Raw genomic sequence first — 26,471 nt, 5'->3', positions numbered from 1 at the left:
ACAATAAACATTAACTTCTGTAGTAACCACTGTCAGGTCGAGGGAAAGCCTGAAAATTCCACTTCGTGTCAAGTGACCGATAGCGCCGACTCAAACTTAAACTAACACGTGAAGTGACGGTTGACGGTATGTCATGCGGGGTGATGCGAGTTGCAAATTGATCGTTCGTTATTATTCTATGATGAGAAAAATTTGATTCTCTTGAAGCTTGTGTTTGCTGTTATTAAAATGTTAAACCGTTTCCACAAGTTTTGTCTTCATTATTAAGTAAAAAAAACAAGCACTATTTTCAATTGCGCATATTCAGGAATGTCAAAAGAAGTGCAAAGGTTAGTGCGCAACAAAACCTATTTATGAAACCGGTTTCGGTTTGAAAGCCTAAAAATAACAAAAATACGCTATTTTGTCAATTTAAATGCATGTAAGACGTGGGTAATAAATAAAATACCACACTCGGTCTCATTACATACGAATTATACGAAACTCGTGACCTTCCTATGGTATCTGACCTCGCTTTCGCTCGGTCAGATACCATAGGAAGGAACACTCGTTCGTATAATTCGTATGTAATGAGACCTCGTGTAGTATTCTCTATGTAACAACAATACTTTTAATGCGTAAAAGATATCAGGAAGCTTCCATGAAATTAACAGTGGAGTGCCATTTCTTCAATTAATTCGTGGGACATATCTTCAATCCCGTGAGGCGTGATCAGCAGGACGTTTTGAACATGGATACGTTTGTGACGTCACGTCATTGTTCACACGGCCACAATGTCGCTGACAGCGCAGACAAGCATGTCTTCCATGAAACCACATCATCGGGCGCGCTGGTGTCACACGTCACCTGCTCAAATAAACGTGGACGGCAACAGAATCAGTAAAACCATGTACATCATCACCGACGAGAGTGAAAAGGTAATTTGACATAATACTCTCTGGTTGACCATTTCGCTAAGAGGATGAAGGCGATTGATGAATGAATTTTAATGTCATGTGACTACGGATTCGAAAGTGTGCTGAGGATCACACATCTTTGATCACCATTAGGTGTTGAACTCAAATCACTCTCACTCATATTGGAAATTATTTTTGGAGACAAAATGACAGTTTTAATTGTAGGCCGTACTTCGGCCATAAAGGGTATGTTGACTTGGTGTTTTTTGCCGCAATTAGCTATAATCCAGCTGACCAAATTTCCCACGGGGATATTAAGGAATTTTCTTGTCTTATAGCAGTCTGTGGAGACTCAAGTCCGATCCAGGGAATCCTTTGCCAAACCCCGTAAGGGGTGCAAACCACCCCCACCCCCAACCAACCCCGGAGATTCCGGGCCAGAATAGACCCCTAGCAACCCATGCTGGTCTAAGAGGCCACCATGGTTAGAGTGGTCGTGGTTGGAGACATGGCTGATAGGATCCAGATTGGATTATTCAGATGGATTATTCAACCATGGATATGTGAAATACCCTGGATCGTTTTCCGTGGTTTTCTCGATCTCAAATCATTCCCACACGCATACACACACACACACACATTTAAATTAAAGTGCTCAAATCAGTGTTTTTACTTCACACAGGACACCCGGCAGAGTCCACGCACACCCTGCTACTGGCTTGAGGACACCTACCCTGACATGGTCTCGGCCACCCGAAAGGATCTGGCCACTCAACACATGAAGTACTTCGTGGGAAGTCCCACCAAGGTACCAGGTCGACGGGCAGGTCGAAATCAGACCCAGGTCATGGAGGACCTGTACTGGGAGAAGCTGAGGAAGATGGAGGAAGAGGGCCCTGTGCATCAACACAGACCTTCCAACTCGTTTAGTGAAGACGCCAGTAGCATGAGAAATGCACACGTGTGCATGATGGCCAATCTAAATAGGAATAACAATGGTAATACTAAAGAAGGCAAAAAGTCTAAATGCCAAGAACGTGCCAAGCCAAGGTCAAGACACGGTTATTCAAGCAAACGCCCCACCAGTGCTATCAAGTTGTTTAGCGCGGAGGAGACACACCACGGGGACCTAGATACAAACCACAGCAAATCCGGAGCCAACAAAATATGGAGCAATGGCCTTTCAGACAGTGTCAAGACAGCCCCAAAACAAGATGGCAATATGCGTTTTAGAGACCACGTGGTAAGATGGAATCATAAAGCACCTACCCAAGGTGAAAGAATAGTTGTGAAGAAGGCTAATGTTGGTGGTGCCGAAGGCGTCGCAACAACGTCTTTTTCATGTGCAGCTAATGCTTCAGTTCAAACCGATCTAGGCAAGAATGATGGGCCAAGCCTGGAGCGTCTCCTTTGGGAAGTATCCCATTTCAAATCCATCTCTGATATCCCAAAGGCACTCCAAGACAAGCTGTTACAGAGAATGTGCAAACCATTACTTAATGGTGGTTACAAGGACGACCAGACTCTGTGGTCAAATCTGTTTGACATCCCTTTGCCTCATCTGTGTAAGATGTCATCTAGAGGCTTTGTCCCCCACGCAGTGACTGCCACAACGATCCCCCACCCAGGGGAACGCAAAGAGTCTGTAACAGACATGAAACAGTGCAATAATCTGTCTGAGAGAAGCACCTGCAGGCAGAGCCCCAAACTATGCAGGTACATGTTTATAAATATGTAACGTCAATGTCAGAGAATAACCAGTCGCGATTGTCAATTGAAACAGATCCCATTGGCCATCAAATGCAAACAAGTGATACAAATTCCATAGAAGGGAACACTGAATATCTGCAATAACATCAGCTGATTTGGGTTTGTTTATGGTGGGGTCTTTTTGCGTTTTTCTCCGAATAGTTAACGTTCGCGGGACAAATGTGAACTGAAACAAAATTGCTTAGTGACACCGTTATAGAGTTTGATGTATTAGATAATTATTTGAGTATATGTTATATTTTCCAGGAAGAAGGTGACGAGTTCAGTTCATCCCGATAGTTTCCTCTGTGATGATGATTTGATTGAAGATCTTTGCTTCAAAGGGTGCAGTTCCGGAGAAAGGTTCGTTTACACCTTTTCCGAACCATGACCAAATGTTGTTAACTATCATAATTGAAACTTAATGCAGAACTGACATCCCACGATTTTTGTTTTTATTTGTGGTTATTTGGTTGGTTTGCTGTTTAAATAGATTTTTCGATATACGCAATTGGGATACCTTGACATGTGTCAACCAAGTCAGCAAGGATGACCACCCGAGCGCGTTAATCGCCTCTTACGACAAGCATGGGCTACTGAAGACCAGGGGCGGTGGGGTAGCCTAGTGGTTATAGTATTCGCTCGTCACACCTACTTTAAGGCCCGGGTTCGATTCCCCTCATGGGTACAATGTGTGAAGCCCTTTTCTGGTGTCCCCCGCCGTGATATTGCTGGAATATTGCTACAAGCGGCGTAAAACTATACTCACTCACTGAAGACCAATTCTAACCCGGATCTTCTCGAGTGCAAATATTCGTGATAACACCTTGCTGTATACTCAACTACTACGTGCAATGTATAGGATATGTTTGCCTAAGAAACACTTGTCTGTATGAGTATTGGCGGTGGTCATGGAAATACAGAACCATTTACAGGCACCTTCCTATTGTCGATGAACAAAACTGACAACATCATTTACATATTTCATAGCAATCCCTGCTGAATGTAAAGTACAATTCTTACTATAGCATAAGCACGTGTTTGTGAATCACTATCAAAATAGTGATTTTTTTCGACAAAGGGTTAGAGTATCACCTGGGGAAAAAAGGGTACATGACACAAGCAAAACAAACCCGGAACTGTTGGAAATGTTCACTACATGCGTACAGTAAAAGGTTTTGAAAGTTGTTTTGATGCTTTAAATGTTGTAATCTCGATAAAACAAAGTGTGAGCGAGGGTCCTGACACTCTTTGAAATCTTCTGAAAAAGCCTGCTCTGTTCTACCAGTTGAATTTTGAAATGTTGATACAATGGCTTGGGCGACTGAAATATTTCTAGGCGTAACAGGAAAGTTGTCTACTGGGAGTTTGAAGTCATCCCTGTCATACATTCTTGTGGAGAGTGTTTTGACACAAGCAACACATGACAAACACATTGTTTACTGAAGTTATAAAATTGTCTTCTTAAACAAGGTCCTACTCTAAATTCAAATACAATATGTTCTATGATATTCCATTTTGTGATTGGTGTTTACTAAACGAGTAACCCTCGAGGATACGGATTGGAATTGGTCTTCAGCAACCAATGCTTGTCGTAAGAGGCGACTAATGGACTCGGTCGGTCAGCCTCACTGACTTGGTTGCTGGATGTCATCGTACCCCAATTGCGTAGATCGGTGCTCATGATGTCAATCACTGGATTGTCTAGTCCAGAAACGATTTTACAGACCGCCGTCACATAGCTGTGGTGGGAAACAACAAACAAACAGCGAGTTACAGGAGCAGTAATGTTCAGACTTGGAGACCAACTCTGGAAATGTATGTGTGTATTTACCTACAAGGACATATTTATCTGTATTTACCATCTTACCTTTAATGCTATTGCAGGTCAGGAACATCTGTAAATTCCCTGTGGGATGATGACTTCATTCACGATCATTACATCCTGTCTCCCTCTCGAGCCTCTCTCGGACAAGCCTACCGCAGTGATCATGCCACCACTTCTCTCACCACCTCAGACCACGATGAGGACAGGCCAGCCAGCCATGAACCGTTTCCGTCTGAGTATGTCTTCAAGAGGGTGTGTGGACCTTCCTTCACCATGTCTCCAGATTTCAGGCACATCTAGATTCCGACTCTTCCGCCCGGCATGGTCGACTACCAGGTGGAGTCGGATGGTCTCACTGACAAAGTTATCGGCACTGGATGTAGTGGGAAGGTGTACGCAGCAACGCTGACATTGTCCCCAAGGCAAAGCAGAGAGATCGCCGTGAAAGAAATCTTTATGAACATGAGATCTCAGGGAAATATTGTTAATGAAACAAGAATTTCTCTGTACCTTGAACCTACAGGATACGTTCCAATCTGTTATGGTTTAGTGAAAGATGAGAAAGGAAGGTACAGCATTGTGTTGGAATTCTTTGGATCTGGCCAAACACTCCGTGCCATATTCAACACGAAGAAATCATTGCCTAAAATACACTGGCTACACATTGCGTGTCAGCTAGTGGATGGCTTGGGCAAAATTCACGACAAAGATGTCATCATTAATGACATCAAGCCAGATAACATCCTGGTAGACCTGTCTGGAACACTCCCAAAAGTTAAGTACTGTGACATGGGATCAGCTTCATACAAAACAGGAGTCACATTTGACGAAGGTCAAGACATGAAAAACTTCATTTACATAGCGCCAGAAGTCTGTACTTATGCCCAAACAACAAAAGCCAGTGATGTTTTCAGTCTTGGAAAAGTATTTCAGAACATTCATTCTTGTTCACAGATCAACACCATGTTGGTACTTTACAATATGTGTAGCGCCAAGACCCCAGCCGATCGACCTGATCTCTCTTGTCTGAGACGCATGCTCCAGGAAGAGTACACAAAGGAGGTCTTGTCCCAGACTGAAGAAGCACGTGGCTACCTTGACCCCAGTGAGCAGGAACCAGAACCTCAAGGCTTTGTAATCAAAGATTCTGAAAGTCCAGGAAATAAAGGCTCTCCACATGCTGGTAATGTTAGTTTGGGAAATGAAGCATCTGAAGTTGAGTCCGGGAACACTGGTGAGAATGCTGCACCAGACAACCACACACAAGGTGCTGTTCCCAGCACAATCAGATATGTCACAAACACCAAGTCAACCTTTGCCAACTCTGGTGTGTCAACAGCTCATGAACTATCTGCTTGCACCCAGAAAATGCATCCTACTGATGCTGAGTTTTCTGCAATTCAGCAAACATGTGATGGAACAAAAGATGACTGTTCACTGCCAACGATCACAGTGGAGGCTGCTGCTATCACTGAAAACCAAAATAAACCGGCTCCTGCACCCAAAACAGATGAATCACAAGTGACCAGACCCACATCATCACTGGTGAAGGAGGATCAAGGCATGTTTTCGAAAGCAAATTCAGAAGATCACACAGTGTCTTCACCAATTGCAACAGAATCCGCTGCCCCACTGCTGGCTCATGGGTTGTCTGCAACCAAAATGAAGGAAGCACCTGCCAACCAAGACTGGTCAGCACCAGCACCTTCATCAGCTTTACAACAGGCAGTTTACCCAAATGCCATCGCTTCTGAAGCCAATGTTTTCGAAAAACCCAGTGAATTAACATTTTCTGACGTATTCTACTTTCTAGGACTTCTGATAATGCTGGCTTATCGTATTCTCTGGACCACTGATGTTAATGTACCATAACTGTTGCATACCAAACTTTTGTGTCAAGATCATGGCCACATTTCAATATATCAATACTTTAACTATGTTCAGATATTAAATTACATATATATTAGTTTTTAAGCCATCAGTGCCAAACTGGGCATGCATAAAATATGTGCTGAAATAAGATGAAATTATTTCCTATCTTTGTGGTGTTTTCAGAAAGTGCAAAGTGTTTTATCAGCATGATTGACATTGTTGGGTAAATGCATTGAACAAAATCAAATATTTTCAGTGGCTGGAGCCTACAATTTAATTATGTAAAACTGTTCAATTTCAGTTGTTCATATTGCCGTCAACATCAATTAAATAATACATATACATCCTGTCTGATTGCATATTTCATGCCATAAATGTACTTGAAATAACTGTATCATCTCACTGTTTTGTTTTCTGATAAAATAATTGAAGTGTATTGTTGTGTCCTATGAAAGGTTATTATTCAGTTACCTACTGTCAGTTGACGCAAGGTAGTGTATGGTAATTATTCAGTGACCTACTGTCAGTTGATGCAAGGTAGTGTATGGTTATTATTCAGTTGCCTACTGTCAGTTGAAGCAAGGTAGTGTATGGTTATTATTCAGTTGCCTACTGTCAGTTGATGCATGGTAGTGTATGGTTATTATTCAGTTGCCTACTGTCAGTTCAAGCAAGGTAGTGTATGGTTATTATTCAGTTGCCTACTGTCAGTTGTGTACAGTTGCCTACTGTCAGTTGACGCAAGGTAGTGTATGGTTATTATTCAGTTACCTACTGTCAGTTGATGGTAGTGTATGGTTATTAGTGTATGGTTATTATTCAGTTACCTACTGTCAGTTGACGCAAGGTAGTGTATGGTTATTATTCAGTTACCTACTGTCAGTTGATTCAGCGCAAAGGTAGTGTATGTCAGTTACCTACTGTCAGTTGAGTCAGTGTATGGTTATTATTCAGTTGCCTACTGTCAGTTGCAATTATTCAGTTGCCTACCGTCAGTTGGTTACGCCTAAGGTTTATGGTTATTATTCAGTTGCCTTGTTGACGCACAAAATGTCAGTTGCAATGGTTATAAGTTATTGACGCATAAATATTCAGTTGCCTACTACACGTTTATCATTTACTAATACCCAACAGCTACTTTATATTTGAAAATTTTCCGACTCCTACCAAAAAGTTCTTTTATTCAGTTGAAACTATCATTATATGGTTATTTTCAGTTGCACAGTTCACTAGTGTTGTTACTACTGGAGGAGTGCAGAGAAATTCAGTTGACAGCCAGGTGTCAGTTGATGGAGATTATTCAGTTGCCTACTGTCAGTTGAAGCAAGGTAGTGTATGGTTATTATTCGAGCCTACAAGTGCCAAGGTAGTGTATGGTTATTATTCAGTTGCACCAAGTTATTTATTCATTGGCCTGTCAGTGCTGTGCCGTATGGTTATTATTCAGTCCTACTCCATCCTTTCAGCCTACCTGGCTGTCCTGTCAGTTGGCCAAAGGGAGTGTATGTTTATTGTAAAGATTTGGTTTGAGAAAACTCTGTTTACACTCAGAACCATCCTCGAGAAAATAACAAATAGTGAACTGTGTCTCAACTGCATTTTTAAATAAAAAGCCCAAACAACTTAAAGTAATCTATATACCAAAACAAATTGTCTACTAAGTTTGAGAGGGAAAAGAGAAATTTGGGACATGATACGCCTGATTGAATTTACAGAGGTCTGAACATGTACTTTTTTCAAAAAGACAAACATTTTGAAATGAGTAATGCTTCAGAATATTAGATAAAAAGTACAATTTAGCTCTACTGCCTTTTCAAGACCTAGCAATTATCAATAACAGAAGAAAAGAAACTCCAACTGCCTCAGCTGATACATTTGATCAACTCTCCATATTTACTAATATGCAACAAAGAAATTTGTAATGATGATACAAAATATATTTCTCACAATCATCAAAATGTTGATAAATGTGATCAAAAGAATTCAGATATAATCAAAATACATAATGCTGAGTAACAATTCCTACAATATATATGTCAACAAAGTCAGAGAATCTGACCATTGAATCCCATTAGTCGCCTCTTACGACAAGTTTGCTTTGCTGTAACAGATTTGTATGGAGTGTTGTTTAAATAGTGAGTGAGTATGGTTTACACTGCTTTTAGCAATACTCCAGCAATATTTTGGCAGGGGGACACCAGAAATGGGCTTCACATGTTGTGCCCATGTGGGGAATCGAACTCGGGTCTTCAGCGTGACGAGAGCACACTTTAACCACGAGGCTACCCAACCGCCCCATTTGTTTAAATAACGTGTCTAGGTTATGAAACTATGTGAATCGTGGTCCTAAAGACACTCTGTAGACTAATACTAGTCTCTGAAGCAAACCTACTATACAGTTCCTAAATTATATTCATATAATACAATAAAATGATCCCAAAGACTTTCTTTCAGAAACTGGTAATCCAGACTGGCCAGATATTCGTGGGCTGCATTGGGTATATTTGTTTCAGTGTTTGTATGATAGACTACTCTCTATAAACTTCTACTTAATTATTTCGTTATGCAGTTCTCTAATTTTTGGGTCACTGAGAAAGATTATCCTTAGGGTCCTCACCTTTCTACGCCAATGTAAAAAAACTAGAATGTATTTTTGTCCATGTCAGTGAAACCACAGACCCTGTTAACAAAGCTAAACACCACGGTTCACATAATCTTCTTCTTCAGAGGAAGACCTGAAGCAACAACAATCTTCCTCCAGATGTTGGTGAACTGATGATAAACCATTGGCTCTGGCAGGTACCTTAGGTCCTGGCCAGTGGCCCTACTATACTTCAGGTAAAATGAATACCCTTCATCCATAGCTATCTTTGGTCTCAAATATCTGTACTGCTTGTACATGTTGACAAAACATCTTGACGGATTATCTGGTTTTTCATAAACCTTGAGGGAGAAAGCACTGTTCAGCTTCCTCTCCAAATACTCATGGCCCTCATGATTAGCCTTCAGGACAATATCACCCCATTTCAAGTCCACATGATAGGCTGGGCCTCTGAGTCCAAAGAACTTCGAGTTTAGGAACCACATACTGTTAATGAGAGTTTCCAAGCTGTGTCCTCCAAGGTGACCGGTCTGGAAGAGTAATTCGATGTCGTTACTGTCCACTGGAGAATGTTTGGGAGACACAGTCTTCCCATCTTCAGTAATCTTCTTCTTGAGGTAATCTCGGGACAACTGGAACTCTCTGTCTTTGGTGATTGAATAAGGATAGCCTGCATCCTTTAAGAAGATGTCAAGACGTTCCTGGACACATTTCAGTGAACGACCCTTCAATTCTCCCCCATCGACCTTTCTGGCCTCTCTCAAATAATCCAGCAACAACATGTTCAGTTTCTCTGGAGTACATGAAACTAAATCAAAGTCTTCTTGATATTTCTCAAACAGAAACCTTTTGAACTGATTCACCGAATTCCTGACAAGCACCTGAGTTCCTGGGCTCAAATGGAGCCTCCTGTTCTGAACTGTGCCTGAAGAATGAACTGGAGCTATCCCAGAAGCAGCCTGGCAGCTTTCCTCATCCAGGTCCAGATCATCCTCAAACAGATCCAGATCTATGACTTCTTCAGTTTCTGTAACAGATTCTGGGTGTGGCTGCTCTGATGTTCTCTGGGGTAAAGTCACAAGGATTTCATCTAATACAGTTTTATCAAGAACTGCTGGTTTTGCCATGATGTCTGTACCGAGACCATGGTTTTCAGGTGCAGGACTAGAATCGGTAGATGTTCCACAAACAAATGGTGAAGAATTTGTTGATATCGGAGGTTGATAACTTTCAAACTTTTCAGTTCTTTCATCAGAAGGACTAGCTGCAGGATACACTGGGTCACAGTGAATACTGGTTGGTAAAGGTTGTGTTGCTGGTTTGGTGATATTGAAGTGCCTTACAATGCTGGCCTTACTACTTGGAGTTCTCTGGAATTTAACATCAACTGGGTGTGAAAAGCCATCATTTGATGCCTCCTGGTCACAAGAGATTGGAGACTGAGAGTGTTGTCCTGCATCAGTGGTATCCTGAAAACGGTACAACTCAGGATTAGGATAGGGTCTTTTTCTGCGATTTTGACGGAACATATTTTCCTTGTTTACTTGTCCCCAACTTCTGTTGGTCCCCAGATCGGTTTGACTTGAGTCCATTTGAGCATGATGAAAAAAAGACTTACTAGTAGTTCTTCCACTTGTCTCAAACGACTTTGTACAGTAGCTCTCACTAACCACATTACCACTGTTCTGTAGCAGTTCACTCAGGACGTATCTCTCCTTCTTCATGTTGTCGATCTCCACACACACATAGCCACTGACCTCAACAAACTGACTGAACTGGAGGTAGTTGCGACACACATCTTGAAGCTGCTCCACAAAGGAGGTAAAGAACTCCACTGAGTACTGCTTATCCATCTCTTTCCATCAAGGTTCACTCTGCAATCAGAAGATATTATCTTATACATCACGGCCAGCTGATTCATAATAAGGTGAAAGTGGGTGTAACGTCGTACTTGAGAATATTTCGCTCATATGACGACGTGCATGCGTGTGTATGTGTATGTGCGGCTGTTTGTACTAGCCCAGACTGAAGCTGGTTTTATAGTGCTAGCCCACTGAGATACCATGCCGCAGTGAAGCATGAATACCCAACTCAGACACATTATACTGACTCCGAGCCGACCAGTCCTTGTTGTACCCATTAATGCCGAACGCTAGGTAGGGACCAACAAGTACCATATATTAACGTCTTTGGTATGACGCGGTAGGGGATCGAACCTGCGCCTTCCGCTCTCCGGGCGGATGCTCTAACCACTACACCACGGAGGCGGTCGATTCATAATAAGCATAGCAAGGCTATTAAGATTAAGACCAGGGATTCTGTTGTGTAAGCAATCATAGCACGAAGGTGATATAACTCAAATACGATAACATGTACTTACGATAGTTGTAACACGGAGGTTGTGTTGTACCACCAGGGCCCTAAGGTGAGCTTAGCTCTAAGATGATTGTATCTCTTACAGTTTTATGTAGGCTAAGAATATAGTGTGAAGATGGCTTTGTGGAACTGGGTCGTTACTGTTTGACGATCAGGTGATCATCATCATCATGATCATTTTCTTGGAATATTAGTCTATACTTCAAATTAACAATAAGCATTTGAAAAAGTAATTGGCTAAACTGTTATAAACTGATAAACATAGTCAGCTTTAGGACGGGTATATTTTTAGTTACCGAACTTGGCCTGAATAACATTTCTACATACATTCCTATTCACCATAGAATATTACTCAGAGCAAAACAATATTATAATTGAATGGGTGAGTTTAGTTTCACGCCGCTTTCAGCAATATTCCAGCAATATCATGGCAGGGGACACCAGAAATGGCTTCACACATTGTACCCATGTGGGAAATCAAACCTGGGTGTTTGGCGTAGTGAGTGAACGCTTTAACCACAAGGCTATCCCACCACCCCACAATATTACAAATTAAATTACATCATCTAGCAGTACTTATCAATGAAAACAATAGGGTCTTTAACTCGAGGCGCTATTTCCGGTACTAAGCTGGTTTTCAGCTCCCTTTGCGAGTGCCAACTTGTGACATGTGGGACAGGGTCCAGCTTATTTCCGGTACCAGATTCCGTTGACAAGCATATATTCAAGAACCAGTTCTGGTTCCAACTTGCAACGACCACCAAATATGACTTCGCTAGACTGGACCAAGTGTACAACCAAGCTTGGTGGTCACAGCTGTTGACAGTCGTAATAGTTGCCTAATTTGGGGATGGTTAGATCGGAAAATAGTTATTCCTGCATGGATTATCGGATCCTTACTGTCAACTGACAACCACGAGACTATTCGAAAAGGTATGAAACGTTTGTCACCGGAAGTACTAAGGTCTTGCGGAGTGACCTGACCTACTTAGGTCAATATGCTTGACAGACCCCAGTTCAATTCCACACAGAGGTATAACCAAAGCTCTGACCAACTTAGGTCAATATGCTTGACAGACAGGTATAACCAAAGCTCATTTCTGTGTTTGCCCCCCAGACATTGCAGGAGTACAGCTAAAGGTGACCAAATCTCTAATCACACACTCCTTATGTATACATATACTAAGCAGCAAAAGAAACGTCAGTTTGGAATTTTCCTTCGCATAAACGGATAACTGTAAACTCATTTAATGTTTTGATTATATGTTTTTGACAACACCTCCAACTTTACCTGAGCAAAGACATTCCTTCCCAAACTCAGAATTGAACCTAGGAAATGGTCTCAAAAACGCAACCTGATCTCAGAGATGGTACGGTGTTCTCCATGTTTTTCATGCAACTTATGCTGCATGTGCTGTTCACAAGGACCAGCCCTATAAAATGCACCCTCAAACCTGGTTAAACATTCACATTTCAACGGCAGCAGGATGCCGCGACTCCCGACAGCTCAGAGGAACCAGGCGCTAAGAAGACTTGAAGCTGGCCACACTGCACAAACCGTTGCCAATCACTTCCAGGTCAACGTTCGGACCATCTACAGGCTGCAGCAACGTTTCCGGACACCAACACCACAAATGATCGCCCCCGTTCTGGCAGACCAAGGGTGACCACAAGACCGCCATGTTGTGCGACAGCATGTACAGAATCCCTTCATGCAGGCATCCAAAACAGCATGCCAGATAGTGTGAACACACGGAAGACCAATCAGTACTGATACAGTACGCCAACGTCTTAACAGCAGGAACCTCCATTGCCGTAGACCTTACCGTGGACCTATCCTTACCCCTCGTCATCGGCGTGAACGTCTACAGTTTGCCCTACAATACCAAAACTGGCGATACAGGCAATGGAGAACTGTTCTGTTCACAGATGAGAGTCAGTACTGCTTATCAACTGCAGATGGCAGAACAAGAATATGAAACAGTCAGAGTAAATGGAGGAATGAATCACATATATAACCCTGGACAGGTGAGGATGATCCCAAAGCTATATCAATGAACATGTTATAAGGTGATGTTACAATTCTTTTTTCAGCAAGCTGATGAGAAATAGCTTGGCCTCTTTATGAGCTTAAAATGAAGCAATTTAAGCTGAACATAAATTATCCAATTCTAAACCTGTGAAGATCCGGGTAAGAATTGGTCTTCAGTAACCCATGCTTGTCATCGTAAGAGGCCACTAATGGGATCAAGTGGTCAGACTCACTGACCTTGTTGACACATGTCATCTCATCTAGGGCTGGGATGATACACTATGTCAATATACGATAATACGTATCGCGATACACCTGGGATCACATATACGATACGATACATATCACGATACATACACCTTGAAAGAATGGCACAGTATTAAGAGTAAAAATGATTTATTTCAAGGTATTTGTGTATAACAATAACACTATTGTAGAAACAAGCAAGTAACTCTATCATACGGGCATATTTTTCTCTAAATAAGTACTTTAACATGTTTTAAAAAAAAAGGTTGTGTATTGTTTTGTATCAATACACCACACGACGATACAATAGATGTATTAAACTTAATGTATCACGATGTATCGATGCATTAGTGAATCGTCCCATCCCTAATCGTATCCCAATTGCGTAGATTGATGCTCATGCTGTTGATCACTGGATTGTCTGGTCTAGGCTCAATTATTTACAGACCGCCGCCATATATACCGGGAAATTTTCGAGGTATCTAATTTTCGAGGTTTTTGAGGTTAGAAACGCAACCTCAAAAATATTATATCCATGAATTTTTCCGAACTTCAGACCTTTGGGTTAGATTTCCTATCGATAAGCATTTCAACTGCTCCCAACCAATGACTTCCTGACATGCGCAGTAACTCTGTAATGCCTGTCTACAACTAATCTTAACGTTCAGTGACCCTGAACGGCCTGAATAAACAAACAACAGAAATGCGGCGTCGTGACTATTTAATTGTTGGTCCAGAATAACATGCATTACAAAAAGTAGGTAATTCAATCAGTGTGTTCCATGTGAAGTCAAACCAACTGTCAATACACTCCATGTCACTCTCTGGCCAAACGGACTGCATCAGCGATGCCAGGTTTGATGCGCGTCTTTAAAGGGCTTGTTTACACAAACATCCTGGGGCTGTAAGGCATTCGTGCAGTTGGGCAGTTTCGCTAAAGAGGTCAACTTGTCAGCTTTCTAACAACAACATAGTTTCAGCAGAGACCCATCATACATGCTTATAGTTAGTTGTTAAAAAAACAATATCGCCTGAGAAAAAATGGCGTCATGTTTGAACTCTGCCGACAGAGTGTTTCATGGGTCATTTATCACAACAAAGGATCAAAGGGTTGTTTTCATTACTATTATTTCTGCCATGGACTGGTATACCGGTAGTTATAACAGTCATACGGCAGTTATCACTGGCTACTAGGAGTTTTGCCAATAGCTCATTGAGTATTGGTCCAGTAAGTCATGTTTCTGGACACTTTCTTCTTACCTCGAAATTAAAATTGTCTAAAATATTTATATATATTAGGCCCCCAAACCTCGAAATTTATATCACCTCGAAAGCTCTGGGGGTCTCAAACCTCGAAATTTTAGTACCTTGAAAATTTCCCGGTATACGGTAGCTGGAATACTGCTGAGTGCGGCATTAAATAACAATCAATCATCAACCAGGTTCTAAATGACCAACAAACATGACAAATACAGGGAAACAGTACTCAGTTCAGACATTTTTCAATCGTCAAATGTTATTTTGTGTTGCTGGTTCATTGATTTGGGAACAAAAGCACTGAAACGTTTATTTAATCGTAAATTCAATAACAACATTGAAATTGAAACGTGTCACCTGTAATCATAATGCCAGTTTAATCTAGTTTTACGCCGCACTCAGCAATATTCCAGCTATATGGCGGTGCTTCACATGAAGTATTTTGTTCATGCAACACCCTTTGTCATCAACATGTCTAGAGTTTCAACACAGGTACCTTCAAAATATTTTCTTCCGAAAGGGCAAGCCTGAGTTTGAAACCATCTTTCTCCAAAGCTTTGTAAAACAAGACCATGCCAGTGGCTCAGGAAGGTACCATTTGTCAAAGGGTATGTTTTTAGCAGACTTCAAGTAAAATGGAGATCCATCATCCATAGCTAGTTTGGGTCTCATTGACCGATATTGTTTGAAGAAGTCGACAAAACACCGGTCAAGGTTGTCAGGCTTGGCAAACACCTTGAGACAGAAGTTGGTACTCAATGCCCTTTCTACATACTCTTTACCCTGGTCGTCAACTTTCAGTCTGATATCCCCCCCATTTCAGATTGAAGTGATCTGCTATTCCCCTTAAACCAAAGTACTTCGAATTCAGGAACCACACAGTGTTGAGAAGAGACTCAGAATTATAGCCACCCAAAACATTCCTCTCGAACATGATCTCAATGTCATTGTCATCCACTGGGATGGGTTTTTGCACGATCTTGTTCCTGTTGAACTCCTCCATTTTCTGTTTGATGTAGTTCCTGGACGACTTGAACCGTGCATCTTTTGTAATCGAATAAGGGTAGCCCCCTTCTTTCAGGTAGCGCTCGAGGAACACCTGCATTGTCTTCAGAGATCCTGGATTCGGCTCGGTACCGTTCTTCTTCCTGGTTCCTTGAAAGAAGTCGAGAAGAATCTGATCCAGTTCCTCTGGATCTGTTGCCAGAGGATCAATGTCCTGGCCATATTTATCATGGTAGTAACTTTTGAACTGTTTTAGGGAACTTTTCATTACTTTCAAAGTCCCTGGATTTGTCTTCTTATGATTCCTTGGTATAAATGCACTGGATGGACCGTTCTCACTAAATCCTCCACCTTGATGGGAGTCAAAGGTTCCACACTGGCTCACATCCAGGTCCTCCTCAAACAAATCCAAGTCAATCACCTCCTCAATCTCTGGTTCCGTTTTGAAAGTCGCTGACACAGATTCACCTAAACTCTGGGGAACAGATACGGAGGCTTCCTCTGTGTCATCTTGGATAGTATCAAAAGTGAAACTTGACCTTGAGGCTGAGGAAGATGGACTAGGAGAAACAAAGTCATGACTTTCTCTGGAGTTGCGTCCAACTCTTTCTCTACCAAAAGGAGAAATATTGGTGAACACAGATGTAGGCGTTATTGTTTGTTCTGGGTTGACTGCTCTGCAACTGGTTCCAGACAGTGAAACAGATGTGTAAGAAGATGATTTGGCAAACACAGTATCTTCTGCCATCTGTTCCTGTCCCAAGTCACTGCAAAATGTGGACATAGCATTCACACCATGATGACTTCTTGAATAAGAAGATGAAGAATCCTTTGGAAAAGTTTGCAGAACCTCCTCTTGTCTTGTCACCAGTTTACTTCTCGAATTAATTTGACTTTGTTCATTTCTCTTTTGGGGGTTTCTGCTAGTGTTAGAAAGACTTGTTTCATAGATGCCCATTGAGTCCCCACAGGCAAATCGGTTTCCTCGAGTCTCAAATGACTTTGTACAGTAGCTCTCACTAACCACATTACCACTGCTCTGTAGCAGTTCACTCAGGACGTATCTCTCCTTCTTCATGTTGTCGATCTCCACACACACATAGCCACTGACCTCCACAAACTGACTGAACTGGAGGTAGTTGCGACACACATCTTGAAGCTGCTCCACGAAGGAGGTAAAGAATTGCACCGAGTACTGCTTCTCCATATTCCTCTGCTTCTTCCTAGGATGAAAAGAAGCAGAGATTAGGAAATCAGTCCCAGGCTGCCTTCCAACAACTGCTTGTTCTGTATGTGACTTTCTGCGCTTTCCCTCTCTGTGACCCAAAATATAGCATATACCAGGCCAAATTCAGCTCTGAGTCTAATTATAATGCTGCAAAATCGATCAAGTAGAATTTAACCAGATTGTATGAAGTAGCAAGCAAGCCCAGGTTATCAAAAAAGAGATGATATGAAGATGTTAGTCTGGGTAATATACCACAGATATCGACATAGGCCCAGATAAGCTTCGTATCCGGGTAAAATACACATATAAAATTTCCAATTAAGCATTGAAAAATAATTGTTGCGTACCAATTACGCATTTAAAATGTTAGATAAGCAAAAGTTTAAAACAAATGTACTGTCAGAATATATTTATAAAAATCACTTGCGTAATGAAAAAGACATCGATTGCTATCAAGTTGTACTGTTAGTATAGGATGAGTGATTTTTTATGAAATCATTTCCATTATATTTAAGTTGGTTTTGATTAGGTATGACATAAGGCAGAACATACCTGCTTAGTAAACTTACTCAGTCACATAATACTTAGGTGAGTAAAATGACTGAAATACGCACATATTTTAAAGCAGAGGGTAACGGAAAATGAAATACCCACTCAACATTCATAATACCCACTCCAAAAAAATACAGAGGGTCCAATACCTACATGAGCTAAATCTTATCTGGAGCTCTGTATCAACATGTCAAATTGTACCCCTGGGATTAAGGACTGTACTCTGGTCAAGAAGGACCCCATCAGCTGACTGACTTCAGTGTTGACTGTCATCATGGCCATAGCCTTTTGGCTGTCGCCAGACAAAGTAACAGCATGCAACATATTCAATATTTAATACACTTTCTTCTTGCTTCTGAATATTTTTACTGAATCACTGGACTAACATCTAGTCTCTGAAATGAACATATTTTACAGAAAATAATGGTTCTTAAATTATAATCATATACGAAAAGGAGCCAAGAGACTTTCTTCATTTCCATTGAAACTGTTTCTTTCTCGGGCTTTCTTGGATATATTTGTTTCAGGGTCTGTATGGCAGACTTACAAAATTAGACATGAAGAAAGTCAGGACCTTTCAATCACGTGACAAAGCAAGGAGAGCGTACCAAACAATATTCTTTCTGAGTAGTTTATCCATGGTATTTGGTATTCATCATGTTCGTTCGTGCATTCACAAATGAATTATCTGTTGACATTAATTCAAACGGGTGATTACGTAAAAAATAAACAAAGCGTTAATAAAATGAGCACAGCCTATTCGCGAGAAGGGAAGGGAACAGGTCAAAAGGGCCAAAGAACAAAAGGGCCATAATTGAAAAAGTCAAAAGGGCCATACTGTTAGAAAATAGTAAGATTAAAAGAAATTCATTACATGTTGTTGCAGTAGTTCTAATCCTATACATCAGAGTGCCTCAGTGTTGTTTATTTAAAAAAATCTCAGAGTGGTTAAGTGTTTACTTTATACCATACAACTGTTTGTGTAATGATTACGAGTAGTCAGTAATCAAAACAAGATTAACGGTAGTGGTTAAGTGTTTATGTTGTGGGTATAGTCAACCATACAACTGTTTCTGTAATGATTACAAGAGGTTTAAACAGAGTCATGGGTGCCCTGCTGCGCTCACGAACCCATGGCCCTACCACGTCAGTGGAATGACTGACTGACTGACTGACTGACTGAGTTTGGTTTTACGCCGCTTTTAGCAATATTCCAGCAACATCACGGCAGGGGACACCAGAAATGGGCTTCACACATTGTACCCATGTGGGGATTCGAACCCGGGTCTTTGGCGTGACGAGCCAACGCTTAACCACTAGGCTACCCCGGCGGCGCCCCTCAGTGGAATGATTGCAGTGGAATGTGTATGATGATGTGTCTAGTGATGATGTCTGTGGTGAACTCTAAAGATGAGTGAATTGTGAACATTTGAACCACTTGAGCCACCATTTGAAAATTTGAACCACTCAACTGTCAAGTGTATGATGATCACTTTTGTTACTATTTACAAATACAAATAATAATAAATATTAACATAATAAAACATAAAATAAATATTAGTTTGTATGTTCTTTTTTTACCTATGGCCCTTTTGAGTTAAGTCTATGGCCCTTTTAACTTTCTGTTGGCCCTTTTGTCATTTGGCCCTTTTGACTACAACCCGAAGCGAAGTAACTTCTCGTATATCCGAGGATGGTTAAGCCATCGCAAGATGCAGAAACATGCGGTTTCCGCAATTCTGGTGATGCTGCAAAGCTGGAAAATATTGTCTAATAGTATTCGAAAGGGATGACAATCATTTATCTGATCTATAATGAGCAGCTGTTTACCTTAAGGTCTACAACGGCAATAGTAAATATTGTCTCAATTGATACAGAACCCTCATTCCTTGTTGTCGACTGGTTTGTCATTCAGATATATATCGACAATTTACGTCGAATGTCTTGTGCGAATGTTTCCGTGTTTTCGGAGAGTGTTCTCGCTTTGGATAATGTCAATTGTTATGTGGAATTATCGATAAAGGAAATTGTTAACTTACATAAAGCCTGTGAATTGTATCACATTCTTATCCAAGTCGATTGTAATGTAATACAATCAAATCTGGTTAGCGAGAGTCACTCAGCACTAATTTGGGAAATAAAATGTTTTCGCAAATTTTTATTCGGTTCTCGCAAATACAACCAATGCCGGCATAGTTCGTCAAAGCTGTTCCGATAGGTGTACTATTATCCCAACGACCGATTACCATTACTATGTCAAAATGAGAGTGCAGTGCTGAACTCCATCACCCCGATTGATGATATCATTCATTCACTCGCATAGTGCAATTGATACAACTGCTGTGGTGTATTCTTTCGCAACAATCAATTAGTGTCGCACAAATATGCTGCCTGATTGCCACCAGAAAATCGTTTACTGCACTTGTGTGTGTGTGCGTGCGTGCGTGCGTGCGTGAATGCTTTATCAGGTTTGGCTATGGAAATAATTATTTTAGAATTTTCCCGAAGATTACGGATAACAGAACGGCTGTTCTGGCTCGATGACTTGGTTGATGCATGACATTGTATCACTGGATTGTCTGGTCCAGATGCATTCATTTATAGACCGCCGTCATAATACGGAGTAGTGAATGAATATGGTTTTACGCCGTTTTTAGCAATATTCCAGCAACATCACTACAGGGGACACCAGAAATGGTCTTCACACAGTGTAGCCACCCGGGTCTTCGGCGTGACGAGCGAACGCTTTCACCACTCGACTACCCCGCCGCCCCCACAATACCGAGTAAGGAGTTTAACATCAAATAAACAGATCCTTGATTCGTGAAATATGATGTATTCGGTCGAACCGAAAGGGGTCGTCACCATCCTGATGAGATGTAATTTCAGCTAAGTGATAGTTCGGTGCTCTATGATGAGGAAGATGTACGAATTCATTAAACTTAATCCAAGACAAGTAAAAGGTCATTTTATGGACGCTTCAAGCTAATGTTTATGCATACTTCACTGCCGCCAAGTATTTAGAAAAACCCAGACTCTGAAAATTATTTAATATACGATTTTCACTGAAGCAAGCAACTTCATTGAAACTGAAAATAAGCCCCAGTGATTTTGAAGATTCTTGTGGAAAAAATGAAGACGCTAGCTACCATCAGGGTCATAACATAGTAAGGGCTGGGCGGAGAAAGGATTTGGTTGAATTTATTATACAATTGTTAAATTTTCTGACCTTGAATAGCACCAGGGCCTAGATTTTCGAAGCTCTCTTACTGCTAAGATAGTAGTAAGTCTATGTTAATGTATGGCACTTACGACTATCTTAGCGCTAAGAGAGCTTCGAAAATCTAGGCCCTGGACACTATCTAGGATTTACAGAAAGGAGATACGTGTGTAGAAGGTAACAGCAAACGCAAGTATTAACGCCACAGTCATGACAAAATGGTATCTATTACAGGAAAATAGAGAAATAAATGTTACAGGAAATTTTAATACTGGATTTTTACGGACTGCGAAAATCTCCCAGTATTCCTCCAGTGACTGGTTATTTGTTCCCGGTACTACACCTGTACGGAACCTCTGTGTGGACCCCGTACACAACTGGTCATAAGTAATCTGAGTCCCTATCCACAAAGTATTGGTAACGTTACGACCTGGCGTAACTGTACAGTTTATACCATAGGCTTACGAATGTCGTAGCGCTACGAATTCTTTGTGGATCGGGACCCTTAAGCTGGTTCCCGGCTGCCTTTGCGTGCGCTAACGTTCGAGAAAGCGATATGCGAGACGGGGCCCAGCTTACGGGACCCTGAGCTTATCGTCACAGGCGACGGACGTGGATCCATACATGGCGATTGGGTAGCCTAGTGGTTAAAGCGTTTACACGTCACGCCGAAGACCCGGGTTCAATTGCCCACATGGGTACAATGCGTTCTGGTGTCCCCCGTCGTGATATTGCTGAAATATTGCTCAAAGCAGCGTAAAACCATATTCACTCACAAGATCGGGTACTAAGGTGAGGTGTCTTGGTTCATTGAATATCAGTCTACATGCTTTCAAGCAGTCACTGGTTACACATCACGTCATGATCAATCACTTGTTTGTCTTGCCCAGCTTGGCTTTGTTTACATCTCCGATTCACTTTTAGTAGGGGTGTTAAGAACGTTTTTTTATTCATTCATGATATCACAGAATATCATCAATCTGATTTTTAAAATGAGGATTGATTTCAGTTGTGGTAATTTGCTACCTTCCCGATCAGGCTAATGGGAAGGTATACACTGTTTTGACTGTTACTATGGTAACTAAAGTCTTATGATCAAGAAAATCAACCAATGATAATTACAAAACTCTTGCCCGATGTCTATACACGAGACACTCTCATGTACATTAGTACCTAAACAACCCGTGAAGATCCGGGTTAGAATTGATCTTCAGTAGCCCATGCGTGTCGTAAGAGGCGACTAACGGGATCGGGTGGAGAGGCTCGCTGACTTGGTTGACACATGTCATCGGTACCCAACTGCGCAGATCGATGCTCATACTGTTGATCACTGGATTGTCTGGTCCAAACTCGATTATTTACAGACCGCCGCCAAATAGCGGGAATATTGTTGAGTGCGGCGTAAAACTAAACTCACTCACTCACTCACTCAGTACCTAAACAGCAAAAGAACAATGTTACAAGCGCTCTGTTTAGAATCAGAGAAAGAACTGGTTCCTGTAGCATGTTATCTATATGATGGTGGTCATGGCAACTAATTAGATCGGGCACATGGTCAGAATAGATGGCTTGGTCAACGCACTGCTTTGGCCTGGGAAATTACACATAATACTGATCACAGGATTGTCTGGTCCAGGCTCCACATATTACATGCAGGTGGTTATAAAAAGGGTTGAACATTGCTGTGCGCGGCATTGAACAAACCAAATTGAACGACGCCAACCACGAGGGAAGGGTACAAGCCCATTTCTGGTGTCCCTCTCCGTGATATTGCTGGAATATTGCTAAAAGCGGCGTAAAATCATACTCACTCACTCACTCACTTTTAAGATAAATATACACATGCATGAGACATGATATCCTGGTTTATCGAGGGTGAGTTGTGACCGGTTACGATGGTATTCGGAAAGTGTACACTTTCAGCAAAGAAGACAAAAGCAATATAACTTTTGATGCCACCAACAGACGCTGAAAGCACAATCGGAAAGTCCGTCGGTAGTGAGATGGTTCTGACATAGATGTACCTAACTATGGCCGTAATACACAACGCGTCGTTTGCTCATTTCCATCCTGTCTAGACGCCACTGCCATGTACGAAACATGATGGGATGGTCAAACCCGAGTCTCAGCGAGTAGGGGCTGAAGCTATTGTCATCAGTCTGTCTCAGTCGCTGAACCTAACTAAGCAAACTCAGGACTGAAAGACAGTCGTACCTCCCACATCAACATAAACGTATATAGTTTGTATGTTTGTTTGGGAATAATTACCAACTCTCTGACACAAGAGAAACAGTGGCCATAGGTATCTCAGTGTTCTAGCACTACCGGCACACGTTTTAACTGGTACACAATGTCACATACAGTTGCATGCGCGTATAGAAGCACATCTTGATTGCAACATTGAACCTATTTCGCATGACTTACTTAATGCTAAGATTATTGCAACTCCAAGATCGTCTTTACCCCAACAGTATATTGACACGTCGTGATATAACTGGATTAATGTTCAAAGGCTCGTTAAACCCAACTCACTCACTCGCCAACCTAAAGATACATACAATCATAGGGTTTGTCATCGTCGAAAAAAAACTAATACACTGTGTAATATGACTACCCAGAAACCTCTTCATGGAAAACTGCTGTTTGAACAAAATATACAAAACATAATGCTACTACTGCTGCTCTTATAGCATATATTCGAGTGAGTGAGCTAGGTTTTACACCGCTTTTAGCAATACTCCAGCAATATCACGACGGGTGACACCGGAAATGGGCTTCACACATAGTACCCATGTAGGGAATCGAACCCGGGTCTTCAGCGTGACGAGCGACCGCTTTAACCACTAGACTACCCCACCGCCACCAAATATTCGAGGGTGGAATGATACGTTCGGAGCCTTACGAGGGAATCGTTTGCTGTGGATATTACATGATTCATTGAGCAATGTATTGCGCTGTGATAAGTGATTAAAACAAGCAGATGTCTGTGACCTGTAGAAATTGTACAGACGCCAGGAACGTACAGCAATCTGGTACTTGCGTATGAATAATACACAATGCCATTTTAGAAAGTGGTCAAATGTAACATATGTTATATTGGGGATTACATTTTCATAGTAAAGTACAGATTCTAGTACTTGTGTTGGGTTGAGTCCAATCCGGGATTCGAACCCACACCCTAAGAGTCAGGCATCTTATCGCCAGCACACAAAGTCTCTCTTGTCCGCTGAGCGGGTTAGGCGGCTGACTTCGTGTGCTGGCGATTAGGTGCCTGACTCTGAAGGCGTGGGACTCAACCCAACAAAAGTACTAGAATCTGTACTTTACCAAGAAAGTGTAATCCCAAATATAACATATGGTACTTGCGTAATATGGGATGAACACCGAAATCCATCCATGAAGATAGGAATACAACCTCTGTCACAGCATAGAGTTACGCAGCAAAGTTTAAGTGCTGTGGGTTGAGCTCCTCTCACGTGAAAGGAAGAAATGATTCAGCAGACATTTCCCAAGAGAGAATACATTCCAATATTACAGGAACATTGGCAATGAAGAAAATATCAGCCTGTTGGGTTCCGACTTCTGTTGAAAAATACAACAAAATACATCAACATCATCAACATCAAACGCAACAGAGACAGCATGGTTCCTGATAATACCACTCTGCTTGTAGCTGATCCAGAAAGGTTCTTGCAACAATTTGTCATCATGGATGAAACATGTGAAATAACTAAAACAGTCAGCATTCGACATCATCAACCTTCGACTGTACCGTCAGCTGGACAGATTAGGTGTTCTGGAATCACGAGGGTGTCAAAATGGTGGACTACCTTCCAAAGGGCTTTGAAGTTCTTCGGCAGATACCCATCATTGTCCTGGTCTGGTTTTGCCAGGAAGAAACCTCTTAACGAAACCCATTCAGCATTCAGCATGGTATTCGGAAAGTGTACACTTTCAGCAAAGAAGACAAAAGCAATATAACTTTTGATGCCACCAACAGACGCTGAAAGCACAATCGGAAAGTCAGTCGGTAGTGAGATGGTTCTGACATAGATGTACCTAACAATGGCCGTAATACTAAAACGCGCCGTTTGCTCATTTCCATCCTGTCTAGACGCCACTGCCATGTACGAAACATGATGGGATGGTCAAACCCGAGTCTCAGCGAGTAGGGGCTGAAGCTATTGTCATCAGTCTGTCTCAGTCGCTGAACCTAACTAAGCAAACTCAGGACTGAAAAGACAGTCGTACCTCCCACATCAACATAAACGTATATAGTTTGTATGTTTGTTTGGGAATAATTACCAACTCTCTGACACAAGAGAAACAGTGGCCATAGGTATCTCAGTGTTCTAGCACTACCGGCACACGTTTTAACTGGTACACAATGTCACATACAGTTGCATGCGCGTATAGAAGCACATCTTGATTGCAACATTGAACCTATTTCGCATGACTTACTTAATGCTAAGATTATTGCAACTCCAAGATCGTCTTTACCCCAACAGTATATTGACACGTCGTGATATAACTGGATTAATGTTCAAAGGCTCGTTAAACCCAACTCACTCACTCGCCAACCTAAAGATACATACAATCATAGGGTTTGTCATCGTCGAAAAAAAACTAATACACTGTGTAATATGACTACCCAGAAACCTCTTCATGGAAAACTGCTGTTTGAACAAAATATACAAAACATAATGCTACTACTGCTGCTCTTATAGCATATATTCGAGTGAGTGAGCTAGGTTTTACACCGCTTTTAGCAATACTCCAGCAATATCACGACGGGTGACACCGGAAATGGGCTTCACACATAGTACCCATGTAGGGAATCGAACCCGGTCTTCAGCGTGACGAGCGACCGCTTTAACCACTAGACTACCCCACCGCCACCAAATATTCGAGGGTGGAATGATACGTTCGGAGCCTTACGAGGGAATCGTTTGCTGTGGATATTACATGATTCATTGAGCAATGTATTGCGCTGTGATAAGTGATTAAAACAAGCAGATGTCTGTGACCTGTAGAAATTCGTACAGACGCCAGGAACGTACAGCAATCTGGTACTTTGCGTATGAATAATACACAATGCCATTTTAGAAAGTGGTCAAATGTAACATATGTTATATTGGGGATTACATTTTCATAGTAAAGTACAGATTCTAGTACTTGTGTTGGGTTGAGTCCAATCCGATTCGAACTCACACCCTAAGAGTCAGGCATCTTATCGCCAGCACACAAAGTCTCTCTTGTCCGCTGAGCGGGTTAGGCGGCTGACTTCGTGTGCTGGCGATTAGGTGCCTGACTCTGAAGGCGTGGGACTCAACCCAACAAAAGTACTAGAATCTGTACTTTTACCAAGAAAGTGTAATCCCAAATATAACATATGGTACTTGCGTAATATGGGATGAACACCGAAATCCATCCATGAAGATAGGAATACAACCTCTGTCACAGCATAGAGTTACGCAGCAAAGTTTAAGTGCTGTGGGTTGAGCTCCTCTCACGTGAAAGGAAGAAATGATTCAGCAGACATTTCCCAGAGAGAATACATTCCAATATTACAGGAACATTGGCAATGAAGAAAATATCAGCCTGTTGG

The 26,471-nt window shown here is 41.6% G+C and overlaps 4 protein-coding genes across 4 annotated transcripts; 2 read left to right on the top strand and 2 right to left on the bottom strand.

Moving 5' to 3' along the window:
* The first annotated feature begins 777 nt into the window (after nucleotides 1-777).
* On the top strand, nucleotides 778-4,773 carry LOC124271627. The gene is made up of 4 exons (XM_046706782.1): nucleotides 778-917; nucleotides 1,579-2,612; nucleotides 2,913-3,008; nucleotides 4,533-4,773. The coding sequence occupies exons 1-4, from the start codon at nucleotides 798-800 to the stop codon at nucleotides 4,771-4,773; spliced, it is 1,491 nt and encodes a 496-aa protein (XP_046562738.1). The 5' UTR covers nucleotides 778-797.
* Nucleotides 4,774-4,794: 21 nt separating this feature from the next.
* LOC124271626 (serine/threonine-protein kinase Nek3-like) lies at nucleotides 4,795-6,781 on the top strand. Its single transcript, XM_046706781.1, has one exon. The coding sequence runs from the start codon at nucleotides 4,795-4,797 to the stop codon at nucleotides 6,343-6,345; it is 1,551 nt and encodes a 516-aa protein (XP_046562737.1). The 3' UTR covers nucleotides 6,346-6,781.
* Nucleotides 6,782-8,199: 1,418 nt separating this feature from the next.
* LOC124271675 lies at nucleotides 8,200-15,466 on the bottom strand. The gene is made up of 2 exons (XM_046706835.1): nucleotides 15,355-15,466; nucleotides 8,200-10,821 (listed from the first exon to the last, which is right to left on the bottom strand). The coding sequence occupies exon 2, from the start codon at nucleotides 10,798-10,800 to the stop codon at nucleotides 9,052-9,054; it is 1,749 nt and encodes a 582-aa protein (XP_046562791.1). The 5' UTR covers nucleotides 10,801-10,821; nucleotides 15,355-15,466; the 3' UTR covers nucleotides 8,200-9,051.
* LOC124271676 lies at nucleotides 14,950-19,559 on the bottom strand. Its single transcript, XM_046706836.1, is given in 3 exon segments — nucleotides 14,950-15,671; nucleotides 15,673-17,086; nucleotides 19,474-19,559. Coding segments are annotated over 2 exon segments (1,713 nt in total). The 5' UTR covers nucleotides 17,071-17,086; nucleotides 19,474-19,559; the 3' UTR covers nucleotides 14,950-15,356.
* Between the last annotated feature and the right edge of the window lie 6,912 nt (nucleotides 19,560-26,471).

The sequence above is a fragment of the Haliotis rubra genome, unplaced genomic scaffold, assembly GCF_003918875.1.
Source record: "Haliotis rubra isolate DU_JTF1 unplaced genomic scaffold, ASM391887v1 Scf162, whole genome shotgun sequence".
In the NCBI taxonomy this organism is placed as follows: domain Eukaryota; kingdom Metazoa; phylum Mollusca; class Gastropoda; order Lepetellida; family Haliotidae; genus Haliotis; species Haliotis rubra.
Note: the sequence above shows the minus strand (reverse complement) of the source record. Positions and strands in the feature narration are given on the sequence as shown.